Genomic DNA, 21593 nt, shown 5'->3' with positions numbered 1-21593 from the left:
AATTTCCGGGTTCTCCAGCGTTTGCTTTGGGGTAGGGGCGGCGCCGAGTCGGGGGAGGGGGCTGTGCGCCGGGCTGGCGCCCGACCCCAGCCACCGCCCTGCGGGCAGCGCGTCCCCCGACTCGCCGCCCGGAGACCCCGAGGCCCCAACGAGGTAAGTAAGGCGCGGAGTGGGGACTCAGCTCCTCCCCGGCCCCAACTGGGGTTCGCGATGCGTTCTATGGCCTTCAGGACCCTCTTTTCCTGTCCTAGTAACTGGCCCTGGGACTGGCGGGTGGGCCTTTGACACCTAAAGGACGTGGCTTCCGTGATCCCAGAGCCAGGCCTTTTTCTGGAGCTGGGAACTGGAGCATCTGGCCTTATGCAGGGGCAAAGACCATGCTAACTGGCTTCCATGTTTATATTTAAAATCTGTTTACTGAGGGGTGAACGAACCTCGCAGGCCGTGAGTATCCGCAGGGACAGATGCACTCTGTGTATCCATAAAACAAGTGCAATTGAATGTCCATTGGCTTAGAGGGCTTAGAGCCTTCATAGCAGGGCCCTCCTCAGTGTATTCAATTCGGGTTAATTTTGCTCTCTGATTTGCAAGGATTGGTGTTGTCATGTTTTTCTTTGGCTTTGCCAAAGAAAACGGAGGAAGTTAAATGATGGGTTCAAGGGCACATTCCAGGGTTTCTTACAAATGCCTTTGACGAATTCACCGGCAAAGCCAGAATGTATGTCTTTAGGCATTCTTGTCTGCATGGAAAAATAGGTGGGTTAAACATGGAACTTTATACCTAATGTGGTTTTGTTCTTGTTAATGGTTCCTTTATTTTGACAGTTCAGAAATGTCCAGAAATGACAAAGAACCGTTTTTTGTGAAGTTTTTAAAGTCTTCAGACAATTCCAAATGTTTTTTTAAAGCTCTCGAGGTAAGAGTTGAAAACGTCTTAATACCGTGAATTCATTTTCTTGTTTTTAAGTGTTTTTGATTTGTTGGGCTTTATGTCTTAGAAGTAGATATTTCACTTTCATAATAATTTAATAGTCTACGTTAATACAGATATATCATTATTACATATTTTCGAATTGATCTAAGTACATTATTATGTATTTCGGGGGGCTGGAAGTCTATTATCACGTTGCTGTTTAATGTGACTGACCTGCAGTTTTTGGAAATTAAGTTGCTTTCATTTGCCTCCTAACCAGAGTGGTCCTTTGTGTGCTGTAAAAATTTGAGTCAGTCGTATACTGGTCATACTTGAAAATTTTTTGGTTAATTGTTAAAAATTATGTTTTATTATGTACAGTGTGATAATTGGATGATAGTAGAGGTGATGTAGAGCCTTGCTTCTCACAGATCTCAGCAGTATCAGCATGGCCTGGAAGTTTGTTCAAAATGCAGAATCTTGGCCTCCAATCCAGACTCACCACTTAGAATCTGCATCTTTAACAAGATCGTCAGTGTGCATTAAAGTTTGAGAAGCATTTGTAGCAGATTTTTAAAAATTTCATTCATTCAGCAAGTATTTATTGAAGTGTTCATGATTTGATAGGCACTTCTCTAGTACTTGGGATTTATCAGTGATCAGAACAGGCAAAGATTTCTGTTCTCTCAGAGCTTACATTCTAACAGGAGGACATAGACACTAATCAGACATGATAAATTGGGAAGAGAGAAAAGCAAAACAGGTTAAGGGGTTCCAGAGGATGTTTCTTGGGGGTGGGAAGAAAAGGGGGTTATAATTTTAAATAGCGTGCGATCAGGGTAGGCTTTATGGAGAAAAAGATATTTGAGTAAACGTGAAGGAGGTGAGATGCTTTGCAGATATTTGGAGAAGAATGTTTCAGGCAGAGAGAGCAACCTTATACAGCCCCTGGGAAAGTGTCTGTAGTCTCTATCCAAGTTTAGTGTTCTGTTGTGTAGTAAGTGAGGGATGGGGGAAGAGTGCTAAGGAATGTGTCAGAGAATAATGGTAAAGAGGTCATGTAGGGCCTTGTGGGCCATTTTTCTCTCAGTGGAGAGCCATTGGAGGGTTTCAATCAGAAGAGTAAACATGATCTGACTTACAGTTTTAAAGGGATTACTGTATTTAACATAAGGACCTCAAAACTGGTTCAGAACATTTTTGAGTGCTTACTGGGTGTCAGGATATAGTAGCAAACAAGATACATAACGAAACTTCCAGGGGAGAGAGACAAAAACTATATATATATGTATTTTTAAATAAAATAGACTAAAAGGGTAGAGGAAGGGTATTTGAGAAAGCATGGTTAGGATAGGCATCTCTGGGGAGGTGACATTTAAGCAGACCTGATTGAAGTGGGGGATTAAGTCAGGTGAAAACTTGGAAAAAGAGTATTCCCTGCTGCAAGATCAAGAGCAGAGCATCTAAATGAGGTTATGATTGGCTTGTTCCAGGGCTGGCAAGAAAGTGGGAGTGGCTGGAATAGAGTAAGCAAGGGAGATGAGAAGTAGGAGGTAAAGGTGGGAAGATAGGCAGGAACCAGACTGTGTTGTCTTGAAGGCTATAGTAAGAAATGTGGATTTTATTCTGGGTGCGGTGTGAAGACATTAGGTTTTGAGCAGACAGTGACATGATTTGACTTGTATTTTTAAAAAGATTATTAGCTGCTGTGTAGAGAACAGATTTAGGGCAAGGAAGGGAAAAAGACCATTTGGGAGCCTTCTGCAGAGGTCTAAGTGAGACATGATGGTGACTCTCAATAGGGAAAAGGCTGGATTTGAGATGGAATTTGAATAGGACCTAAATACAGGGGAGTCATTTCAGGTACGTTCTTATTTTATTTTTTCTTTCAGTCCATAAAAGAATTCCAATCAGAAGAATATCTTCAGATTATTACAGAAGAAGAGGCATTGAAGATAAAGGAGAATGATAGATCACTTTATATCTGTGACCCTTTTAGTGGCATTGTCTTTGATCACCTCAAAAAGGTTTGCTGACTTCTAGTGTGTTCCTTTGGTAGTCTGTTTTTTGGTTTATCTTTGCTTCAGCTGACATACATTCTTTGCCGATTATGAAGTGTTATGCAACTTATGAGTACATTGGCATTCTTTTGGTTTGGCAAGACCAGGATTGAAAGGCTAATTATGTTACGGTAGGCTTTTTTTTTTTTTTTTTTTTTTTTATTGAGACAGCATCTTGTTCTGTTGCCCAGGCTTTAGTGCAGTGACACGATCTCAGCCCACTGCAACTTCTGCTTCCTTGGTTCAAGTGATTCTTGTGCCTTAGCCTCCTGAATAGCTGGGATTACAGATGTATACCACCACACCTGGCTAGTTTTTGTATTTTTAGTAGAGACAGGGTTTCTTGATGTTGGCCAGGCTGGTCTTGAACTCCTGGGCTCAAGTGATCCTCCCACCTCAGCCTCCCGAAGTATTGGGCTTATATATAGGTGTAAGCAGTAAGGCAGTTTTGAGTGAAAGGGGCTCTTGAAGTTTCTTTTCTTTTTCTGATATAGGATCTTACCCTCTGTCGCCCAGGCTGGAGTGCAGTGACGTGATCTCAGCTCACTGCAACCTCTGCCTCCTGGGTTCAAGCAATTCTCCTGCCTCAGCCTCCCTAGAGGCTGGGATTACAGGTGCCCACCACTGCACCCGGCTAATTTTTGTATTTTTAGTAGAGACAGAGTTTCACCGTGGTGGCCAGACTGGTCTGGATCTCCTGACCTCAGGTGATCCACCCCCCTTGGCCTTCTCTGAAGTGTTGGGATTACAGGCGTGAGCCACTGTGCCTCGCCTGAAGTTTATTTCTTTTGATGGTTTGCATTGTTTGATTTGCTTTTGTGTGTGAGTGTTTAATGTATAGTATATCTGAGAAATTATATAGTCGTCTTTATTTTTTTCTTATAACAATTTGCTGATTTTTCCACATTGATCATCAACTTTGGTAAAGAATTGGTGAATGTTACAAAATGTAATTTGGTAAGACTGGTGGTCTTTTCCTTCTTAACTCATGTAAACTTTTCTCTTTTTCGTAGCTTGGCTGCAGAATTGTTGGTCCACAAGTAGTCATATTTTGTATGCACCACCAGCGATGTGTCCCAAGAGCCGAACATCCAGTTTATAATATGGTTATGTCTGATGTAACCGTATCTTGTACAAGTCTGGAAAAAGAAAAAAGGGTAGATATTGACCTCATCATGATTGAACAATTTATGTATCTATTATTCTTAATTTTTCACTGCATAGAAGATAACTTAAAAGACCTTCCATTTATTGTTCGTGACTTTTAACAAAGATCACTATACAACCACAGTGTGTATATATGTATACATATACTTTTTTAAGTAAATTGAATATAGAATTTGTTTTGTTGAAAACTGGCTAATTTAAATTTTTTGTTTTAATTTAAAAGGACACTCATTTTTTAATCACTTACATTTTTTTCCACTATAGGTGGACAGCCTTTTAAAAAAAGGATTCTAAATTGTTTGAATCAGGGAGGCGGAGGTTGCAGTGAGCCAACATCACGCCACTGCACTCCAGTCTGGGCGACAGAGCAAGACTTCATCTCGGAAACAAAAAACAAAAATCATTCTGAGAGAGAGCTATAGAAATACATATATATATATATATATATGTATTTGGGACAAGGTTTTACTGTCACCCACGCTGGAGTGCAGTGGCACAATAACAACTCACTACAACCTTGATTTCCTGGGCTCAAGTAATCTTCATGCCTCAGCCTCCTGAGTAGCTGGGACTACAGGCATGCACCACCAAGCCTGGCTAAAACATATATTTATATAGATACAATTTATGTTGTTAAAAATACACATGTATATTAAAATATATAGAAGCAAAGATTTATACATGCTCTGTATAATAGTTTAATACATTCATGGAGTTGAAAGGGATAAATATAGGAAAATAATCTTTTTAAAATATAATTCATATTTATCTCCCAAAAAGTAATTTGGTTAATTGTTTAACTTTATAATGTTATGTAACACTTATGTATTCAAACTGTCAAAAGCAAAATGTATTTATGAGATCGTGTATAAAAATGGAAGCAATATTGTTTGCTTCAGTATTAATGTGTTCTCTTTTGGGGCTACAGGAAGAAGTTCATAAATATGTACAAATGATGGGCGGACGGGTATACAGAGACCTTAACGTATCAGTAACTCACCTTATTGCGGGGGAAGTTGGTAGCAAAAAATATTTAGTTGCTGCAAACCTGAAGAAACCTATTTTGCTTCCCTCTTGGATAAAAACACTTTGGGAGAAGTCACAAGAGAAGTAAGAAAGACATTTTTATATTTTCTAGATTTGAAAAAATGATGCATTCAGTCATTTTTGGCATGTGATATACTCTTTGGATTTATCATTCAGGGAAAAAAATAGTGTCATTACTGTTTTCTCCAGCGAAAACAAGAACAGAATCTACAAGCTCTTATTACCAAGACATAAGTTAACAGGCATAGAATGGGCTAAGGGTTTATCCTTAGCTACAGAGTGATACATGGTTTGGCGATAAAGTTCTCAGCTATAAATGTTTCTGAAATATTGAGAAAACGAGTTTGGCAATTCTGTAGCTTTTATGTTGCATTATCCTTCAACTCCATTCCCCTGTGTTAAGATAGAGACTAAATTAGTCATTTTGGCAGTTGCATTCCTTCCAAAAGATGGCATATGTAAGGTTGAATATAAACATATATAAGTCATCAGCTGAGATGTGATTATTTAATAAATGTTAACTGAGCCCATTTTACATATCTGACCCGAGCTAGGCTTTAGTTATATTTAGTAAACAAAACAGATAGTCACTTCCCTCATGGAGCTTAGAGCTTATTTCAAGGGGCGCACTTTAGTTCCCCTGCAACTAGATAAACAACCACAAGACCAAATACCACAGAATTCTATTGGCATACGAATTATATCGGCATTTTTCTGGGCTTGTTTTCAACACCATCCGGCATATCCTAAGTATGTCTCCATGTCAGCAACTCTCATTCCCAATGTGATTACTTCATCAGCACATCTGCCTTGCATGGCAACAGAATAATGATATTTTTGTTGGTATTTTGCCAGAAATCATTGCTTTTACTTATATAGAATAATGGGAAGATTAAAAAGTTCGTTTTTCTAATAGGCAACCAAATTACCTTTGGGTTTTTAAGTAGAGATTCAGACTTACAATTTTGGAAAATATACCACTGTGACCAGCAAGGGCTAGAGTTAAGGAAATGTATATTTCTCCCTTAAAATGGTTTTGAGAGACTGTATCTGAAACAATTACTTTGTGTTAGAGACATGTTATTGAACTCGGTGAGTAATTAGTGTAATTCTGTTTGGTGGTTCTCCTTTGTAAAAAAATGATTTTAAATCCTAAAAAATGAGGAAAGCAATAGTGGTATTTGTGTTGTTTTTCATTATTCTTCTGGTAAATTTAATCTTTTCTTTTTTAACCATTTCATTCCCACAGAAAAATAACTAGATATACTGATATAAACATGGAAGATTTCAAGTGTCCTATTTTTCTTGGTTGCATAATCTGTGTGACTGGCTTATGTGGCTTAGACAGGAAGGAAGTTCAGCAACTCACAGTTAAGCATGGAGGTCAATACATGGGACAATTGAAAATGAATGAATGTACACACCTCATTGTGCAAGAACCAAAAGGTAAAACTGTGTTTCACAAAGGGACAAATGAAACATTTTCTCTAGTATTTAATATTTTATTTTTATTTATTTATTTACTTTGAGATAGAGTCTTGCTCTGTTGCCCAGGCTGGAGGGCAGTGGCACAATCTCAGCTCACTGCAACCTCTGCCTCCCGGGATCAAGTGATTCTCCCAACTCAACCTCCCGAGTAGCTGGGATTACAGTCACCTGCCACCACGCCTGGATAATTTTTTATTTTTAATAGAGACGGGCCTTCACCATGTTGGCCAGACTGGCCTCTAACTGACCTCAAGCGATCTGCCCACCTTGACCTCCTAAAGTGCTGGGATTCCAGGCATGAGCCACCATGCCCAGCCACTAGTATTTAATATTTTAAAATCTTTACAGAACAGCTTTTATTTCTGACATGTCATTAATCTAGTTTGATACTGTTTTCTCTAACATCTTGCAAAGGTAGTTTGGGTCACAATCTGTAAACCGATTATATGACTTTTTTTCATATTTATTCAGGTCATTGAGTAAGTATAAAAAAACCAAAAACTTTTAGTGATGTTTTATTTAAGCTTACTTTTGTATCTTTTGATTTTTTAAAAATGTTCCTCACACAATTACCAAGTAATGACAAGAAGTTTGGGTAAATAACAGGAAAACTAATAAATATAGCTAATTGGCATTTCTTTCTAATGACTAATTTAAAAAGGCTTAACTTAGTTTTAGTTTGACTGAATGAACTACAAGTTTTAACTGGAAGACACACCTTGCGGAACATGAGGCAGTAAAAAACGAAAAAGACATTACCAACAAGAAAAATTCTTTAAAATTGCTGTTAGGTTTGGTGTTCCATAACATTATTTTGGATGATTTTTTATCAGCACTGTTAAAATATACACAAATTGATAAAAGATGAGTTTTGTTAATGTTTTTATTATTGCCTTTTATATGTGTACCATGTTTTACTAAGCTACCTAGATTGAGAAGAAATTAAGATTAAATGGTAATTGTCCTTAAGTCAGAACTTTGGGTATGGCCAGTTGTGATAGGATCACTGTGAGTAGAGTTGATACTGCTGTTCCTTTTCTGAATCTGAAGACTGTTCATTGTTGATTCTCTCAAGAATGCCAAAAAACGTTTCATGTGACATATTGACCTCAATTCCTCTGTGATACTGCTTCAAAATACATTGTGTTAAAGATTTTTAAGGTAATAAAAAGGTACATATTTTTAACGTAATTTATCTATTGGCTTATCTATCCTGGACTTTAAGTAGAAGCCTGTTGACATTGGAATAGTCTGTTCAAAGTTGGGATTTATTATATTGCACACATTTACAATTTTCACATTGTACAAGCTGGTTTAAAGAAAGTAAATGATGGAGCCTATATGCAAACCCAAGTCCAGTATTAATTCAGTTACCCCACAGTTGCTCCTGTCTTCCTGCAGTTTGTGTAAAAGATAAACACTCTCACATGGCATGTGTATTTATGCAACACATAGAAAATATAATTAGGCAGTAAGCTAAAATACTACTTTGTAATAAACTATGTAGCATACTGTTTAAGAGTAAGTACTGGTAACTTTAATTTTGTTGATAGGTTTTTAAAATAACCTGTTACAGCCAGGTGTAGTTGCTCATGCCTGTAATCCCAGCACTTTAGGAGGCCAAGGCGGGCAGATCACCTGAGGTCAGGAGTTTGAGACCTGGCCAACATGGTGAAACCCTGTCTCTACTAAAAATACAAAAAAATTAACCAGACGTGGTGACACGTGTCTGTAATCTTAGCTACTCAGGAGGCTAAGGCAGGAGAATCGCTTGAACCCAGGAGGGAGGTGGAGGTTGCAGTGAGCCAAGATCTCACCACTGCACTCCAGCCTGGGCAACACAGTGAGACCCCATCTCAAAAAAAAAAAAAAAAAACCTGTTATAATTTGAATATTTCTGCAAAGATAGATTTTAATGGTTTTCATTTCTTGGTTTCTCCTGTTTTCTCTATTTCTTTCTTAACGCTACAGGTCAGAAGTATGAGTGTGCCAAGAGATGGAATGTACACTGTGTGACCACGCAGTGGTTTTTTGACAGTATCGAGAAAGGTTTTTGTCAGGATGAATCCATGTACAAGACAGAACCTAGACCAGAAGCAAAGACTATGCCCAATTCTTCAACTCCTACTGGCCAGATCAACACAATTGATAGTGAGTCTCACTGAGATTAAATATTCTGAAGACAGTCATATTTCTGTGTAATAATCAGTATGTTAATAGAATCACTGAGATAGGGAATTTCTTTTTCTTGTTTGCTATGCTTCTAGGCATAATAGTATAATAGTCAAATTGTGTAAAAAGTTAGTACTGAACTGTTCATAACTTTTTTTTAGAATGAATGAATGCTTTCTTTTATACCCTGATGTAATGCAAAAGATGATCAAAGAAATTAAGAACAATGGTAGATGGAGGCTTAAGATACAAGTATTAATCTTTTAAACATTACTGACATGCATATATTAATCTTTCCTTAATTTACGGTTTTGCTGCAGTTGTTATAGATCGTCTGTATTTGTATAAAAATTAAAACTGTTTCTATTTTGTAGGTGTTGTGTTGGCAAAATGTTTAAAATATTTTTTCAAATGTAAGCCCCTTGGACCTTAAAGTCAGCAACTTCAGATTTTTATGGGAAACAAGACACTATTAGGAAAATGTGTTAAATCTATTTTCATTTAAATAAGATAAGAGGCTTAATTAATTTCATTTTCCCTTTTTATACTTTGCCACTAAGATTTCAGTAAACACCCCTGAATCTTACTTTGGAAGTTGTTTATTGCCCTATATTTGTAAGAAAAGTTAATCCATAGACAATATATAATCACGATTATTTTATCTCCCATAAATTTATACATGTTTTCAAAATATGTAGGTCGTACTCTTTCAGATGTCAGCAATATTTCCAACATAAATGCAAGTTGCATAAGTGAATCAATATGTAATTCACTTAACAGCAAACTGGAGCCTACACTTGAAAATCTAGAAAATCTGGATGTCAGTGCATTTCAAGCACCTGAAGATTTATTAGATGGTTGTCGGGTACGTCTTTATTATATAATACATGCAGTAAGTGATGATATGCATTAGCATTTCCTGGCCTGACTTTGAAGACCCTTCAGAGTTGGGCTTGCTTCTTACTACCTATGTAAACTCTCCACTCTAGCTAAGTAGATGTGCTTACTAGACCATGTCCATCCTTTGGCTGCAAGAGTCCCTCTGCCTGTGAGGTATCTTCCTCTGTTACCTTTTAAAAGTTCATTTCAGGTTTTAACTCTTCTCTGAACCCTCCTAACTACATTAATCTTTCCATCTGCTGTATTTTGAGAGCACTTAGTTTCTGAACGACTTATTGGATTTTTTATTTTTATTTTTTTGAGATAGGGTCTCACTCTGTCGCCCAGACTGGAATACAGTGGCACAATCATAGCGTCCTGTAACCTCGAACTCCTGGGCATCAGCCACCCCTTAGTCCGCGAGCAGTTAGGACTACAGGCATGTGCCACTACAACTGGCTAGTTTTTAAAATTTTTTTGTAGAGACAAGGTCTTACTATGTTGCCCAGGTTTGGACTTTTATTTATAACTATCATCTAAGTGTTTACAGTGTATTAGACACTGTACTAATCATTTTATGTATGTTAATATATATATAAAATCTCATTTAATTCCCACAGATAACTCTAAAATGGATATTATCTTGAGGGTAAGACTTAGAGAATTAAAATTCTTGTTCAGAGTCACACAGAGAGACATTAAGTGGCCAGTTATCTACTCCAAAGTCTGTATTCCTCACCATTAGAGCCAATGCTTTGTTTGGTATTTCTTGGGCTATTTAATTTTTTAGTATATGAATAATTGTCTTATGAGTTTGTTGATGGAAACATCATGTGCTATACTTTTTCAGCTGTCTTAGATTGGAAAACTTAATGTATTCCTATTTGTAGAATGACTTGGCTGTGCATTAATTTTCACAGAGTAGCAAAAATTTAACCCTACCTTATTGTTAAGAAGGGAAATTGGAGCTGGGCGTGATGGCTCATGCCTGTAATCCCAGCACTTTGGGAGGCCCAAGCAGGCAGATATCTGAGGTCAGGAGTTCAAGACCAGCCTGGCCAACATGGTGAAACCCCATCTCTACTAAAAATACAAAAACATTAGCTAGGTGTTGTGGCAGGCGCCTGTAATCCCAGCTACTTGGGAGACTGAGGTAGGAGAATCGCTTGAACCCAGGAGGCGGAGGTTGCAGTGAGCCGAGATTGTGCCATTGCACTCCAGCCTGGTCAACAAGAGTGAAACTCCATCTCAAAATTTAAAAAAAAAAAAAAAAAGGAAATTTAGCAAATTACCTTTTTTTTTTTTTTAACTTACCAACTTACTAGCTAAACAAAAGGTGGGCTTTTGTTTTTGTTTTGAGATGGAGACTTGCTCTGTCGCCTAGACTGGAGTGCAGTGGCGTGATCTCAGTTCACTGCAACATCTTCCTCTTAGGTTCAAGCAATTCTGCCTTAGCCTCCTAAGTAGTTGGGATTACAGGTGTGTGCCACCATGCCTGGCTACTTTTTCTATTTTTTTTTTTTTGTTTTTGAGACGAAGTCTCGCTCTGTCGCCCAGGCTGGAGTGCGGTGGCGCGATCTCGGCTCATTGCAAGCTCCACCTCCCGGGTTCATGCCATTCTCCTGCCTCAGCCTCCCAAGTAGCTGGGACTACAGGTGCCCACCACCACGCCCGGCTAGTTTTTTGTATTTTTAGTAGAGACGGGGTTTCACCTTATTGGCCAGGCTGGTCTTGAACTTCTGACCTCAAGCGGTCTGCCGTCTTGGCCTCCCAGAGTGCTGGGATTACAGGCATGAGCCACCACACCTGGCCCAGAGGTGTTTTGTATCATCTTTTATCCTAGACTACCAATTCTAGATATAACTTTTAATTATTTCTTACATATAGAAAGTATATGATTCCAATTATTTGTTAAAATATAGTCTAGTAATGGGGGTGATTTAATTTGGGGTGTAAATACAGTTTGGGATACATCTGTTATACTTAAATTTTTTTTAAGGTCACCTTATGTAAAATAGAGGTAAAATGATTTTTATATTGATTAAATTGATTTAAATGTATACATCCTGGTAGTTAAAAATAAATTACTGCATACATGTTATCCTCAAAGCATTGTGTTCAGTTCTTTGACTTACGTGTATTTTTTGTTCAGTCAACTCTGTGAATAAGGTAACATCAATTTATAGGTAAGAAAATTGGTTTAAAGAGTGTAAGCAACTTGCCTATTGTCGTTAATCATTAGCAGCTGGAAAAAAACAACACCCCCCCCCACCCCTCGCCCACACACGCACACGCACACACACGCACACGCACACGCACGCGCGCGTGCACACACACAATTTAAGCCCAGGTGTTCTGAATTGAGACAGCTAACTACAGTTTACTTTTATAATTACTTCAAAATTTACAAGTAAGCTTCACAGTTAAAGAAGTTACCTGCATTTTAGAAATTGGTACGCACTAATATTTAGAAGATGTTGGAATCTGGCTTCTATTTTATTTATAGCCTCAAAATACTTATCAAATATCTACTGTGAAAGATAATAATGCTGTATAAGATTGTAAAGAGTGATTAAAAAATCAAAGTTACAGAACGGTTAAAAAATCAAAAGTTTCAGAATATATTCATATATCTTAAATGTACACAAGTTGTCTTATTTATACGCAGTGGATTTAGATATATATTTTTAGTTTTTTTCTGTTGAGAGAAAGCATGTTATGTACATTAAATATTTTCTTTCTTGCAGATATATCTTTGCGGTTTTAGTGGCAGAAAGCTAGATAAACTGAGAAGACTTATTAACAGTGGAGGTGGAGTTCGTTTTAACCAGCTTAATGAAGATGTAACTCATGTTATTGTGGGAGATTATGATGATGAATTGAAGCAGTTTTGGAATAAATCGGCCCACAGGTTTTTTCAGTTTTTAATTCAAATCAATTTCTACTACATAATTTTTCTTAAAATTGCGTATCCATGCGGTTCTGGAAACTGCATGACAAGTGGGATGATGGTCTTTATAGCTTGCACTAATACATAACTATGTGCTGTTCTTGTAGGCCTCATGTAGTGGGAGCAAAGTGGTTGCTAGAGTGTTTCAGTAAAGGTTATATGCTTTCCGAAGAACCATATATCCATGCTAATTACCAGCCAGTGGAAATTCCAGTTTCAGATCAGCCTGAAAGTAAAGCAGCTCTTTTAAAAAAGAAGAACAGCAGCTTCTCTAAGAAAGACTTTGCTCCTAGTGAAAAGCGTGAGCAAGCTGATGAAGATCTGCTCTCTCAGTATGAAAATGACAGCTCCACAGTAGGTAAGAAATGCTTCATTAGTATTTGTAGTTAGTAAGAAATATTTTAGTAGCCTAATACATACATATGTGATCTCTGCCAAGTTTTCTAGATTTTAAGTTAAATTAACCTTTTTCTTTCCTTAAAGTTTTGCTTATAACTTTTTTTCTGAGCAGGCAAGACGACAGGGTCCTGAACCCTTTAACCCTCTCTCTCTTCAGCTAACTAGCTCTATTTTGATTTGTTACATATACAGGCATTGCTTGATTTGTGTGTGAGTTTCTAATAGCATGAGCCTTTTATTAAAACCTTGTAACAAATGCCTCTTACTGGATTATTGTGGTCGTTCATGCATGAAACACTGTACTGTGGACTTACCACCTCAGTGTGTACACTATGTAGTAAGGTAAATTGCCAGTGAAGCATTATAAACGTCATTACTTCTTTTTTATTAAAAAAAGACTTTATAAAATACCTAATATAGCCAAAATATATAAATTTAAATAAATTTAATGTGTATCATAACTTAAAATCTAAAGTTAATCAGAATTTTAGTCTACTCGAATTAAACAAGAACCTTAGAAAACTCTTTTATTTTTTTGAAGCAGAATTTCGCTCTTGTTGTCCAGGCTGGAGTGCAGTGGCCGTGATCTTGGCTCACTGCAACCTCCACCTCCCGGGTTCAAATGATTCTCCTGCCTCAGCCTCCCAAGTAGCTGGGATTACAGTCATGCGCCACCACCCCTGGCTAATTTTGTATTTTTAGTAGAGATGGGGTTTCTCCATGTTGACCAGGCTGGTCTTGAACTCCCGACCTCAGGTGATCTGCCCGCCTCGACCTCCCAAAGTGCTTCGTGAGCCACGAAGCCTGGCCTAGAATATGTTAATGATCACAACCAGCCCTTCTCCCTATCTCCACTCATCAACGTACTCAGCTTATGTGATTTTGTCTAGTATTTTCATTATCTTTTAAAATCTCACAATTAGGCATTATCCTTTTATATAGTCAACATTTGTTTCATTTACTAACACGTGTAACTGTTGTTTTGCTCTCCCCAGTTCTTCTTACATCCGAGACCTCTCTTCTGGAATCATTTTCTTTCTTCCTAAAATAATATCCTTTAGAGACTGGTTTAGTTTCTGTAAGACTCTTCAGCTGGGTATACAGTTCTAGACAGTTTCTTTGTTTAAGCACAGAGATATTGATTCATTGTCATCTGTTTCCCTGACTGCTGGATAGGAGGTCACATGTCAGTCTGTCTTCCTTTACAGGCAATCTGTCTTTATCCTCTGGCTGTTTTTAAGATAGTCTTCCTTTTGGTTTTTGTGTCCTAGAGCTTTACCGTTTATTTGTCCTGCTTGAGATTCATTGTGCTTTCTGAATCTGAGAATTAGTAGGTTTTCTGCTTTTTGTTAGGTTGATAAATGTTTATTATCTCTTTGAATATTGCCTCTCCCCCGTTCTCTATATTTTCTTAACTCCCATTTGCTTTGTATATGGGTCACTTAATTTTCCAGATCACAAATCGTCTCTTCAGTTATTGCCTAATCTGTTTTACCCATCTATTAAATTTTCTGTTTTAATAATTAATTTTTCAATTCCTAGAAGTTTTAGCTTTTTAAATAGTCTGTCATTTATTTTTTTACTTTTAAAAATAGAGGTGGGGTGCTACTGTGTTACCCAGGCTGGTCTTGAACTCGTGGGCTCAAGCAGTCCTCCCACCTCAGCCTCCCAAAGTGCTGGAATTACAGGTGTGAGCCACCACACCCAGCCAAGTCTGTCATTTTGTATTTGTATTTTTTGTTCTTTATTTCTTAAAACACATTAAACCTATTAAAACATCTGTGAATTGTTCTGTTGGTTATTGTTTATGGTGCCTGGTTTTCTCGTGTTTTGTGATTTTTATTGTGAACTTGTACTTACTAGGACTCTAGGAATTCTAAGAAACTTGGGGTAGGGATTTGTTACCCCAGAAAAGGTTCATGTTTGGGTCTAGGTGCCTAGGAGTTTACAAACTCAGTACACCTATAAGTTGGTGTATTGGCTGGAGGTTTCTTAGACCATCCAGCTAGTATGAATTTATTCCCAAACCTACTTTGAGGACCAGCCTCTGATGAACAAATTCTCAAGAGATATTTTTTCCGCTTGACCCAAAGCCAGTGTTCTTGACTTTTTCCTTTGCAGGGCAGATTTGTTGTTGGTTGCTTGGTTGGTTGGTTGGTTGGTTTTGGTCTGTTTACTAAAGGTATGTCTCTTCATGGGTTCTGGGTTTGTTCTCTCAGGCGATACTCTGCTTTACCTCTAATTTTTATGAATCCAAAGGACTGGCTCCTGTCTCTTGTGTGATACCTTTACATTCCAAGGGTGTGGGTTACTGCACAAATATTTAATAGATTTTGACTAACCATTAGCTTTAGTAACTACTTAATGTTCTAGATTTAGTAACCACTTTAGTGGTCTGGATTTTAATATTTTATCCTATATTTTGAAGTGTTTTTAGTGAGAGGGTTTCAAAGATCCTAGCCCACCATATTTCTTGAGAGGGAATTCCTAGCATTCCTTTTTTATTTACACTGTTCTGTACTACAAAATTGACTTTTCTCAAACCATTTACTTATGCTTTAGTATTGTATCACATCAGGAGATCATCCAAATTTTCCAGGATGCTCTGGTATAAAGAAGCCACAAATTAACTGAAAGCGATTTTTTTTTTTTTTTTGGAGACAGGGTCTCACTCCATCACTGAAGATGGAGTATAGTGTTACAATCTCGGCTCACTGCAACCTCCTCCTCCCGGGTTCAAGCAATTCTTTTCCCTCAGCCTCCTTAGTAGTTGGGAGTACAGGTGTGCACCACCACGCCCAGCTAATTTTTGTATTTTTAGTAGAGATAGGGTTTCACCATGTTGGCCAGGCTGGTCTCAAACTCCTGGCCTCATGTGATCCTCCTGTCTTAGCCTCCCAGAGTGTTGGGATTACAGGCGTGAGCCACCACACCCAGCTAGCGATTTTATATACTATCCTTCAGACAAGGGTACTTGGTGTAGGGCAGGTGATTAGTTTCTTAAACCTTCCTTTCTAAGGCTGCTAGTGGTTTACTGACTTTGTAAGGATTAAGTGATAGTAAATCTCAGTGGATCACCAAGCATCTGAGAAAATCTATAGTAAAATATTTTATAATTAATTCTTAGAATTGCTTTTGATTTAAGGGAGTTTTTTTTTTTTTTTTTTTTTTTGAGATGGAGTCTCGCTGTGTCACCAGGCTGGAGTGCAGTGGCATGGTCGTGGCTCACTGCAACCTCCACCTCCTGGATTCAAGTGATTCTCCTGCCTCAGCCTCCCAAGTAGCTGGGATTACAAGCACACGCCACCATGCTCAGCTGATTTTTGTATTTTTAGTAGAGATGGGGTTTCACCATGTTTGCCAGGCTGGTCTCAAACTCCTGACCTTGTGATCCTTCTGCCTCGGCCTCCTGAAGTGCTGGGATTACAGGCCTGAGCCACCGCGCCCGGCCCTAGGGGAGCTTTTTGAATAATAGGTTTGTTACGTAGTATCTCTTAGGCTTTTGGATGCGATCTGTTTGAAAAGAGATCCTACTGCTAAAATAAATGGAAAGAACTGCTGTAAAACATGTTAGTTTGTTATGAGTCTCTTAACTTCAGAGTTTTACTGATGGTTTATTAAGAACTTAGTATTTCTACTTTGTTTTTATAGTAGTAGTCTAAAATTCTACGGAATTTCTTCCTCCTTCCCATCTTTTTTTTTTTTTTTTTGAGACGGAGTCTCACGCTGTTGCCCAGGCTGGAGTGCAGTGGCGCGATCTTGGCTCACTGCAAGCTCCGCCTCCCGGGTTCCCGCCATTCTCCTGCCTCAGCCTCCTGAGTAGCTGGGACTACAGGCGCCCGCCACCGCGCCCGGCTAATTTTTTTTTTTTGTATTTTTAGTAGAGACGGGGTTTCACTGTGGTCTCGATCTCCTGACCTTGTGATCCGCCCGCCTCGGCCTCCCAAAGTGCTGGGATTACAGGCTTGAGCCACCGCGCCCGGCCCCTCCTTCCCATCTTACCAACAACATGTAGACATCGAACAAAGTTTTTTTTTCCCCTAGATGTGACTGCAAAATAATTGTACTTGCAAAAAATAAAAAGGGTTTCACTTATAAAACAAACTGTTTACATTTTAACAAAACCGTTAAAAGAACTTTCCGGAATGTTTTATAGTATTGCGTCACCTTTAATTCCATCTAAGCATATTCATTCTCATGAGTATATCTATAAATTGTAAGTATACTATTGTCTTTTATTCCTTGTATTATGAAACCAAGGGTCAAAGAGGCTATAAAACTAGAACCCATCTCTCCTGACTTACTGATCAGTAAACTCTGTAGACAAAACTATGCTTCCTTAGTGTGAATAAGAACAATTTTAATACTTATGTTTAGTAAGAGTCATAAGTTCCTAATATATATTGCAATGTACTTAATTTACAAGTTCCTAATATATATTACAATTTACTTAAAAATGAAAATGCTAGTGTCTCTTGGAGATGAGGATAGAAGTACGAAGATGGCACTATAACCTGGTGTTATGAACTCTGGAGTCAGACAGACTTTGGTTCGTATCTCATTTCTGCCACTTAACTGTGTGACCTTAGGCAAGTTACATAACCTTTTCAAGCCTGAGACTCCTTTTGGACAGAAGGGATGTGCTGATAGTATCAGCCTCACAGTTAGCATTATGTGAGCATTACATGCATGTAAAGCAGTTAGTCACAGTGCTTATATAAATGAAAGAGTGATTCTTGAATAGCTTCCAGCCTTGTTGGAATCACGTGGCAGGGTAAACTTTTTCTCTAAAGGAGTAGACAATAAATATTTTAGGATTTGCCAGCCACTTCCTTATAGTCATTTCCATATTAACATGTTCCATGTTAAGGGCTTGACAGTTACACCATTTAGACTTGTTGATTTTTTTTCTTAATGGTATTTTGTTAGTTTTATGGTGAATCATCTAAACCAGTTTCGGAACTAAGACAGTCCTGTAGGAGCTATATAATTTTAAACGAATTCAAGTGTCTATTATACTAGGCATACCTAGGACTAACATGATTGCTCTTGTCCTTCCTAATGGACTCTTGGTAACCCCGAAGACGGAGTGAATCCATATCCCTTTATTATACACGTAAGCTTTAGTTTTATAAGTATGGTCAAAATTCTCAGATTCCATGTTACATTAAAATCCTTGCTAGAAATGAACTTTATGGGTAAATTGTTGGTTAGAAAACATGTACTTTTCTCTTTCAGTGGAGGCTAAGACGTCTGAAGCCGAGAAGTCTGAAGTTAGGCCCTTTAATAATTCTACCCGTGCTGAGCCCTTGAATGATTCTACTCACGTTTCTTTGCAAGAAGAAAACCAGTCTTCTGTCAGTCATTGCGTCCCTGATGTTTCTACAATTACTGAAGAAGGCTTATTTAGCCAAAAGAGTTTCCTTGTTTTGGGTTTTAGTAATGAAAATGAATCTAATATTGCAAGCATCATCAAAGAAAATGCTGGGAAAATCATGTCCCTTCTGAGCAGAACTGTTGCCGATTATGCTGTGGTTCCTCTGCTGGGGTGTGAAGTAGAAGCCACTGTGGGAGAAGTTGTTACAAACACGTGGCTGGTAAGACAACACTGTAGTGGTTGCAATAAAGTATTGAAGATTATCTGAGTGCCAAGAAGGTTAATGTTTGTTTCTTAGGCAGTTCAGTTACAGTAAATCGGTGTTTGGATTTGAACACTCTTGATTTTACTTTTAGCAAGGGAAATTCTAAAGTTAAATGTACAAGTTTCTTGGGCCTAATCCTAATATGGTAGAGGTTACTCTTTCCCAGAGGCCACAGCAGCAACATTCCTTCTTAGGAGGTCACTATAGGGTCATCTCATACTGTTTGTCCTGTTTTCTTACAACCGAAGCATCACGGGTAATTTCACTGTTGATTTTTTTTTTTTAACGTTCCAAGAATTATGAGAAAAATAGTGTAATACATTGGAAGGAATGAAATGTAAAGCAACATTCAATAACTCCAATGATAGATCTTACTGATTGTAATAGCCTAATGTAATCAGTCGATGTATGCATATGTGTGTATGTATATGTATATTTTAAGGTTATGATATGAAATGTATTGAGAATGAGCATACACAGGTTTGTATTAAAGTAAAACTTCTTATCAAAACTGAATTATTGCTCATGTGCCTGAATGAGTGTTAACCACTGGCTGCTTATTTCAGGTTGGCTTTACTGTTTCTCTTGTTTTTAAAAGGTTACTTGCATAGACTTTCAGACTTTGTTTGATCCAAAGTCGAATCCTCTCTTCACACCAGTCCCAGTAATGACAGGAATGACTCCTTTAGAGGATTGTGTTATTTCATTTAGCCAGTGTGCTGGAGCAGAAAAAGAGTCTTTAACATTCCTAGCAAACCTCCTTGGAGCAAGGTATGTGATCTTTTTAATGCACCTGTTGTGTTGGTGTATCTTTTTATTTATTTTGACTTCTTGCAGAGCATTCAAATTAGAATTTGGTTGGGTGTCTTTATTATATTTATGGATGTTATATAGTTCCTTCTCCCCTCCCACTGCTTCACTTGACTAGCCTTAAAAAAAAAAGTACCTCCATTGTCCAAAGATGAAGACTTAGGTATCATAAGAGATAATAACTGCAGTGGATCCAAATACATGAAATAGTGTTTAAGTCGTGACTTCATAATGACACCAAATAAACTAAGGTAATTGATGATCTTTGAAAGATGCTAGGGGACCAGTCTATTACTTTGAAAGCTGACAAAAGGAAAGGATCAAGTAATTTAACCTGCATTTCCTGTGCAGTTTGCATCAGGGTAACATGATAGTGGATATGGCAAAGTTTCCATTTTTAAAGATGTTTCAACAAACAAACAAACAAAGAATGATAAGATTGTAACCCCTAATGAATGAAAGAATCTAGGCATTGAACATCAATAGTTAATCACACAATAAAGGGACAAGATATGATGTGCCTTCTTATGAAGAATACACCACCACTTTGAAGTAGTCTTGCCAAAATAATCAAACCTCAATCTGATGATGCTTCTAGATCCAATTCCCAATTTATAGGAAATGCAAACAGCAGAATAACACGTTAAACTACACCACAATGATATAATCAGCAAGACCCAGACTTTGGTACAACTCTATGGCATAAATGATCCAGTGTCTTCAACGAATGTATATTAAGGGCATGGAAAAGAAGGTAGGAACCTATAAGCTAAAAGACATGAAAAAGCAAAAGCCTAAATATAGTCTTTAAAGATGCCATTATTTGATTATAGAAAAGTAAAGAAGTGATTACTGTAAGTGTCCAAATAGACTGAGCACAGTGGCTCATACCTGTAATCCCAGCACTTTGGGAGGCCAAAAGATTGCTTGAGCTCAGGAGTTTAAGACCAGCCTGGACAACATAGTGAGACCTCATCTCTATTTAAAAAATAATTTTAAAAAAATGAGCCAGGCATGGTGGCATGTGCTTATGGTCCCAACTACTCGGGAGGCTAAGGCAGGAGGATTGCTTGAGCCCAGGAGACCAGGGCTGCAGTGAGCTATGATCACACAACTATACTTCAGCCAGGGCAACAAAATGAAACCCCGTCTCCAAAAAAAAAGAGCCCAAATAGTGGCTACTATTAAGAAGGGAGGGAACGGGGGTTGTATGGCATGTTGGAGAGGTTCTGGGGTGGTTAGCGAGATTCTGTCTTCTGACATGGGTGGTGGACTTAAGGGTTTCACCTTATAATAATTCATTGAGCTGTATATTTCCTTTTTTGCTGTTTTCTGTTTGAATTATATGAAACAAAAAAATTCTTTTAAAACCGAAATTGTGGAAGATAATAACATACATGACAACAGACTCCACTGGATGCAACTAAAGCTGCATTCAGCAGGAAAGTCATGCAAATTCTGAAATAGAATAATTGGGACTAGCCCTAACAGTTATTAAAATACATTTTGTGGCCAGGTGTGGTGGCTCATGCCTGTAATCCTAGCACTTTGAGAGGCTGTGGCAGGAGGCGAAGTTCAAGACCAGCCTGGGCAATATACTAAGACTCTGTCTTTAAAAAAAATTTTTTAAATGAGCCAGGCAGTGTAGCATAAATCTGTAGTCTCAGTTATTTGGGAGGCTGAGGTGGGAGTATTGTTTGAGCTTGGGAGGTCAAGACTGCAGTGAGTCACAATGGCGCCACTGTACTCTAGCCTGGAGGACAGAGCAAGACCCTGTCTCAGAAAACAAACAAACATATATTTTGTGAAACTTCACTAAATAACAGTGTAGTTGCGTGTAGCAGAAAGTTTAATTCAGGGACAGCAAGAGTGGCAGGAGACTCAAATACACAAAGGAATTTACGATAAAAGTGACATTTCAAATTATTAAGGAAGACATGGCTTATTCAATAAATAGGATTCATTAAAGCTGGAGCAATATCTCATATCTAAATAAGTACTGAATGGATTAGTGGGTTAAATATAAAAAATGAAGTTATAAAAGTACTAGGATAAACACATAACAT

General features: G+C 38.0%; 1 protein-coding gene across 4 annotated transcripts in view; it reads left to right on the top strand.

Annotated features, from left to right (window-relative positions):
• Positions 1-21593, top strand: part of TOPBP1 (DNA topoisomerase II binding protein 1) — a 64440-nt gene continuing 42847 nt past the window's right edge. Inside the window, exons 1-12 of one of the 4 annotated variants that reach the window (XM_015132069.3) lie at positions 1-153; positions 826-916; positions 2806-2940; positions 3987-4130; positions 5069-5250; positions 6437-6633; positions 8647-8826; positions 9561-9712; positions 12474-12637; positions 12784-13034; positions 18314-18672; positions 19316-19488. In XM_015132069.3, coding sequence (XP_014987555.3) covers positions 833-916; positions 2806-2940; positions 3987-4130; positions 5069-5250; positions 6437-6633; positions 8647-8826; positions 9561-9712; positions 12474-12637; positions 12784-13034; positions 18314-18672; positions 19316-19488 — 2021 coding nt within the window. In that variant the 5' untranslated portion in view covers positions 1-153; positions 826-832. 4 annotated transcript variants of the gene reach the window in all.

This window comes from Macaca mulatta, chromosome 2 (genome assembly GCF_049350105.2).
Source record: "Macaca mulatta isolate MMU2019108-1 chromosome 2, T2T-MMU8v2.0, whole genome shotgun sequence".
In the NCBI taxonomy this organism is placed as follows: Eukaryota; Metazoa; Chordata; class Mammalia; order Primates; family Cercopithecidae; genus Macaca; species Macaca mulatta.
Note: the sequence above shows the minus strand (reverse complement) of the source record. Positions and strands in the feature narration are given on the sequence as shown.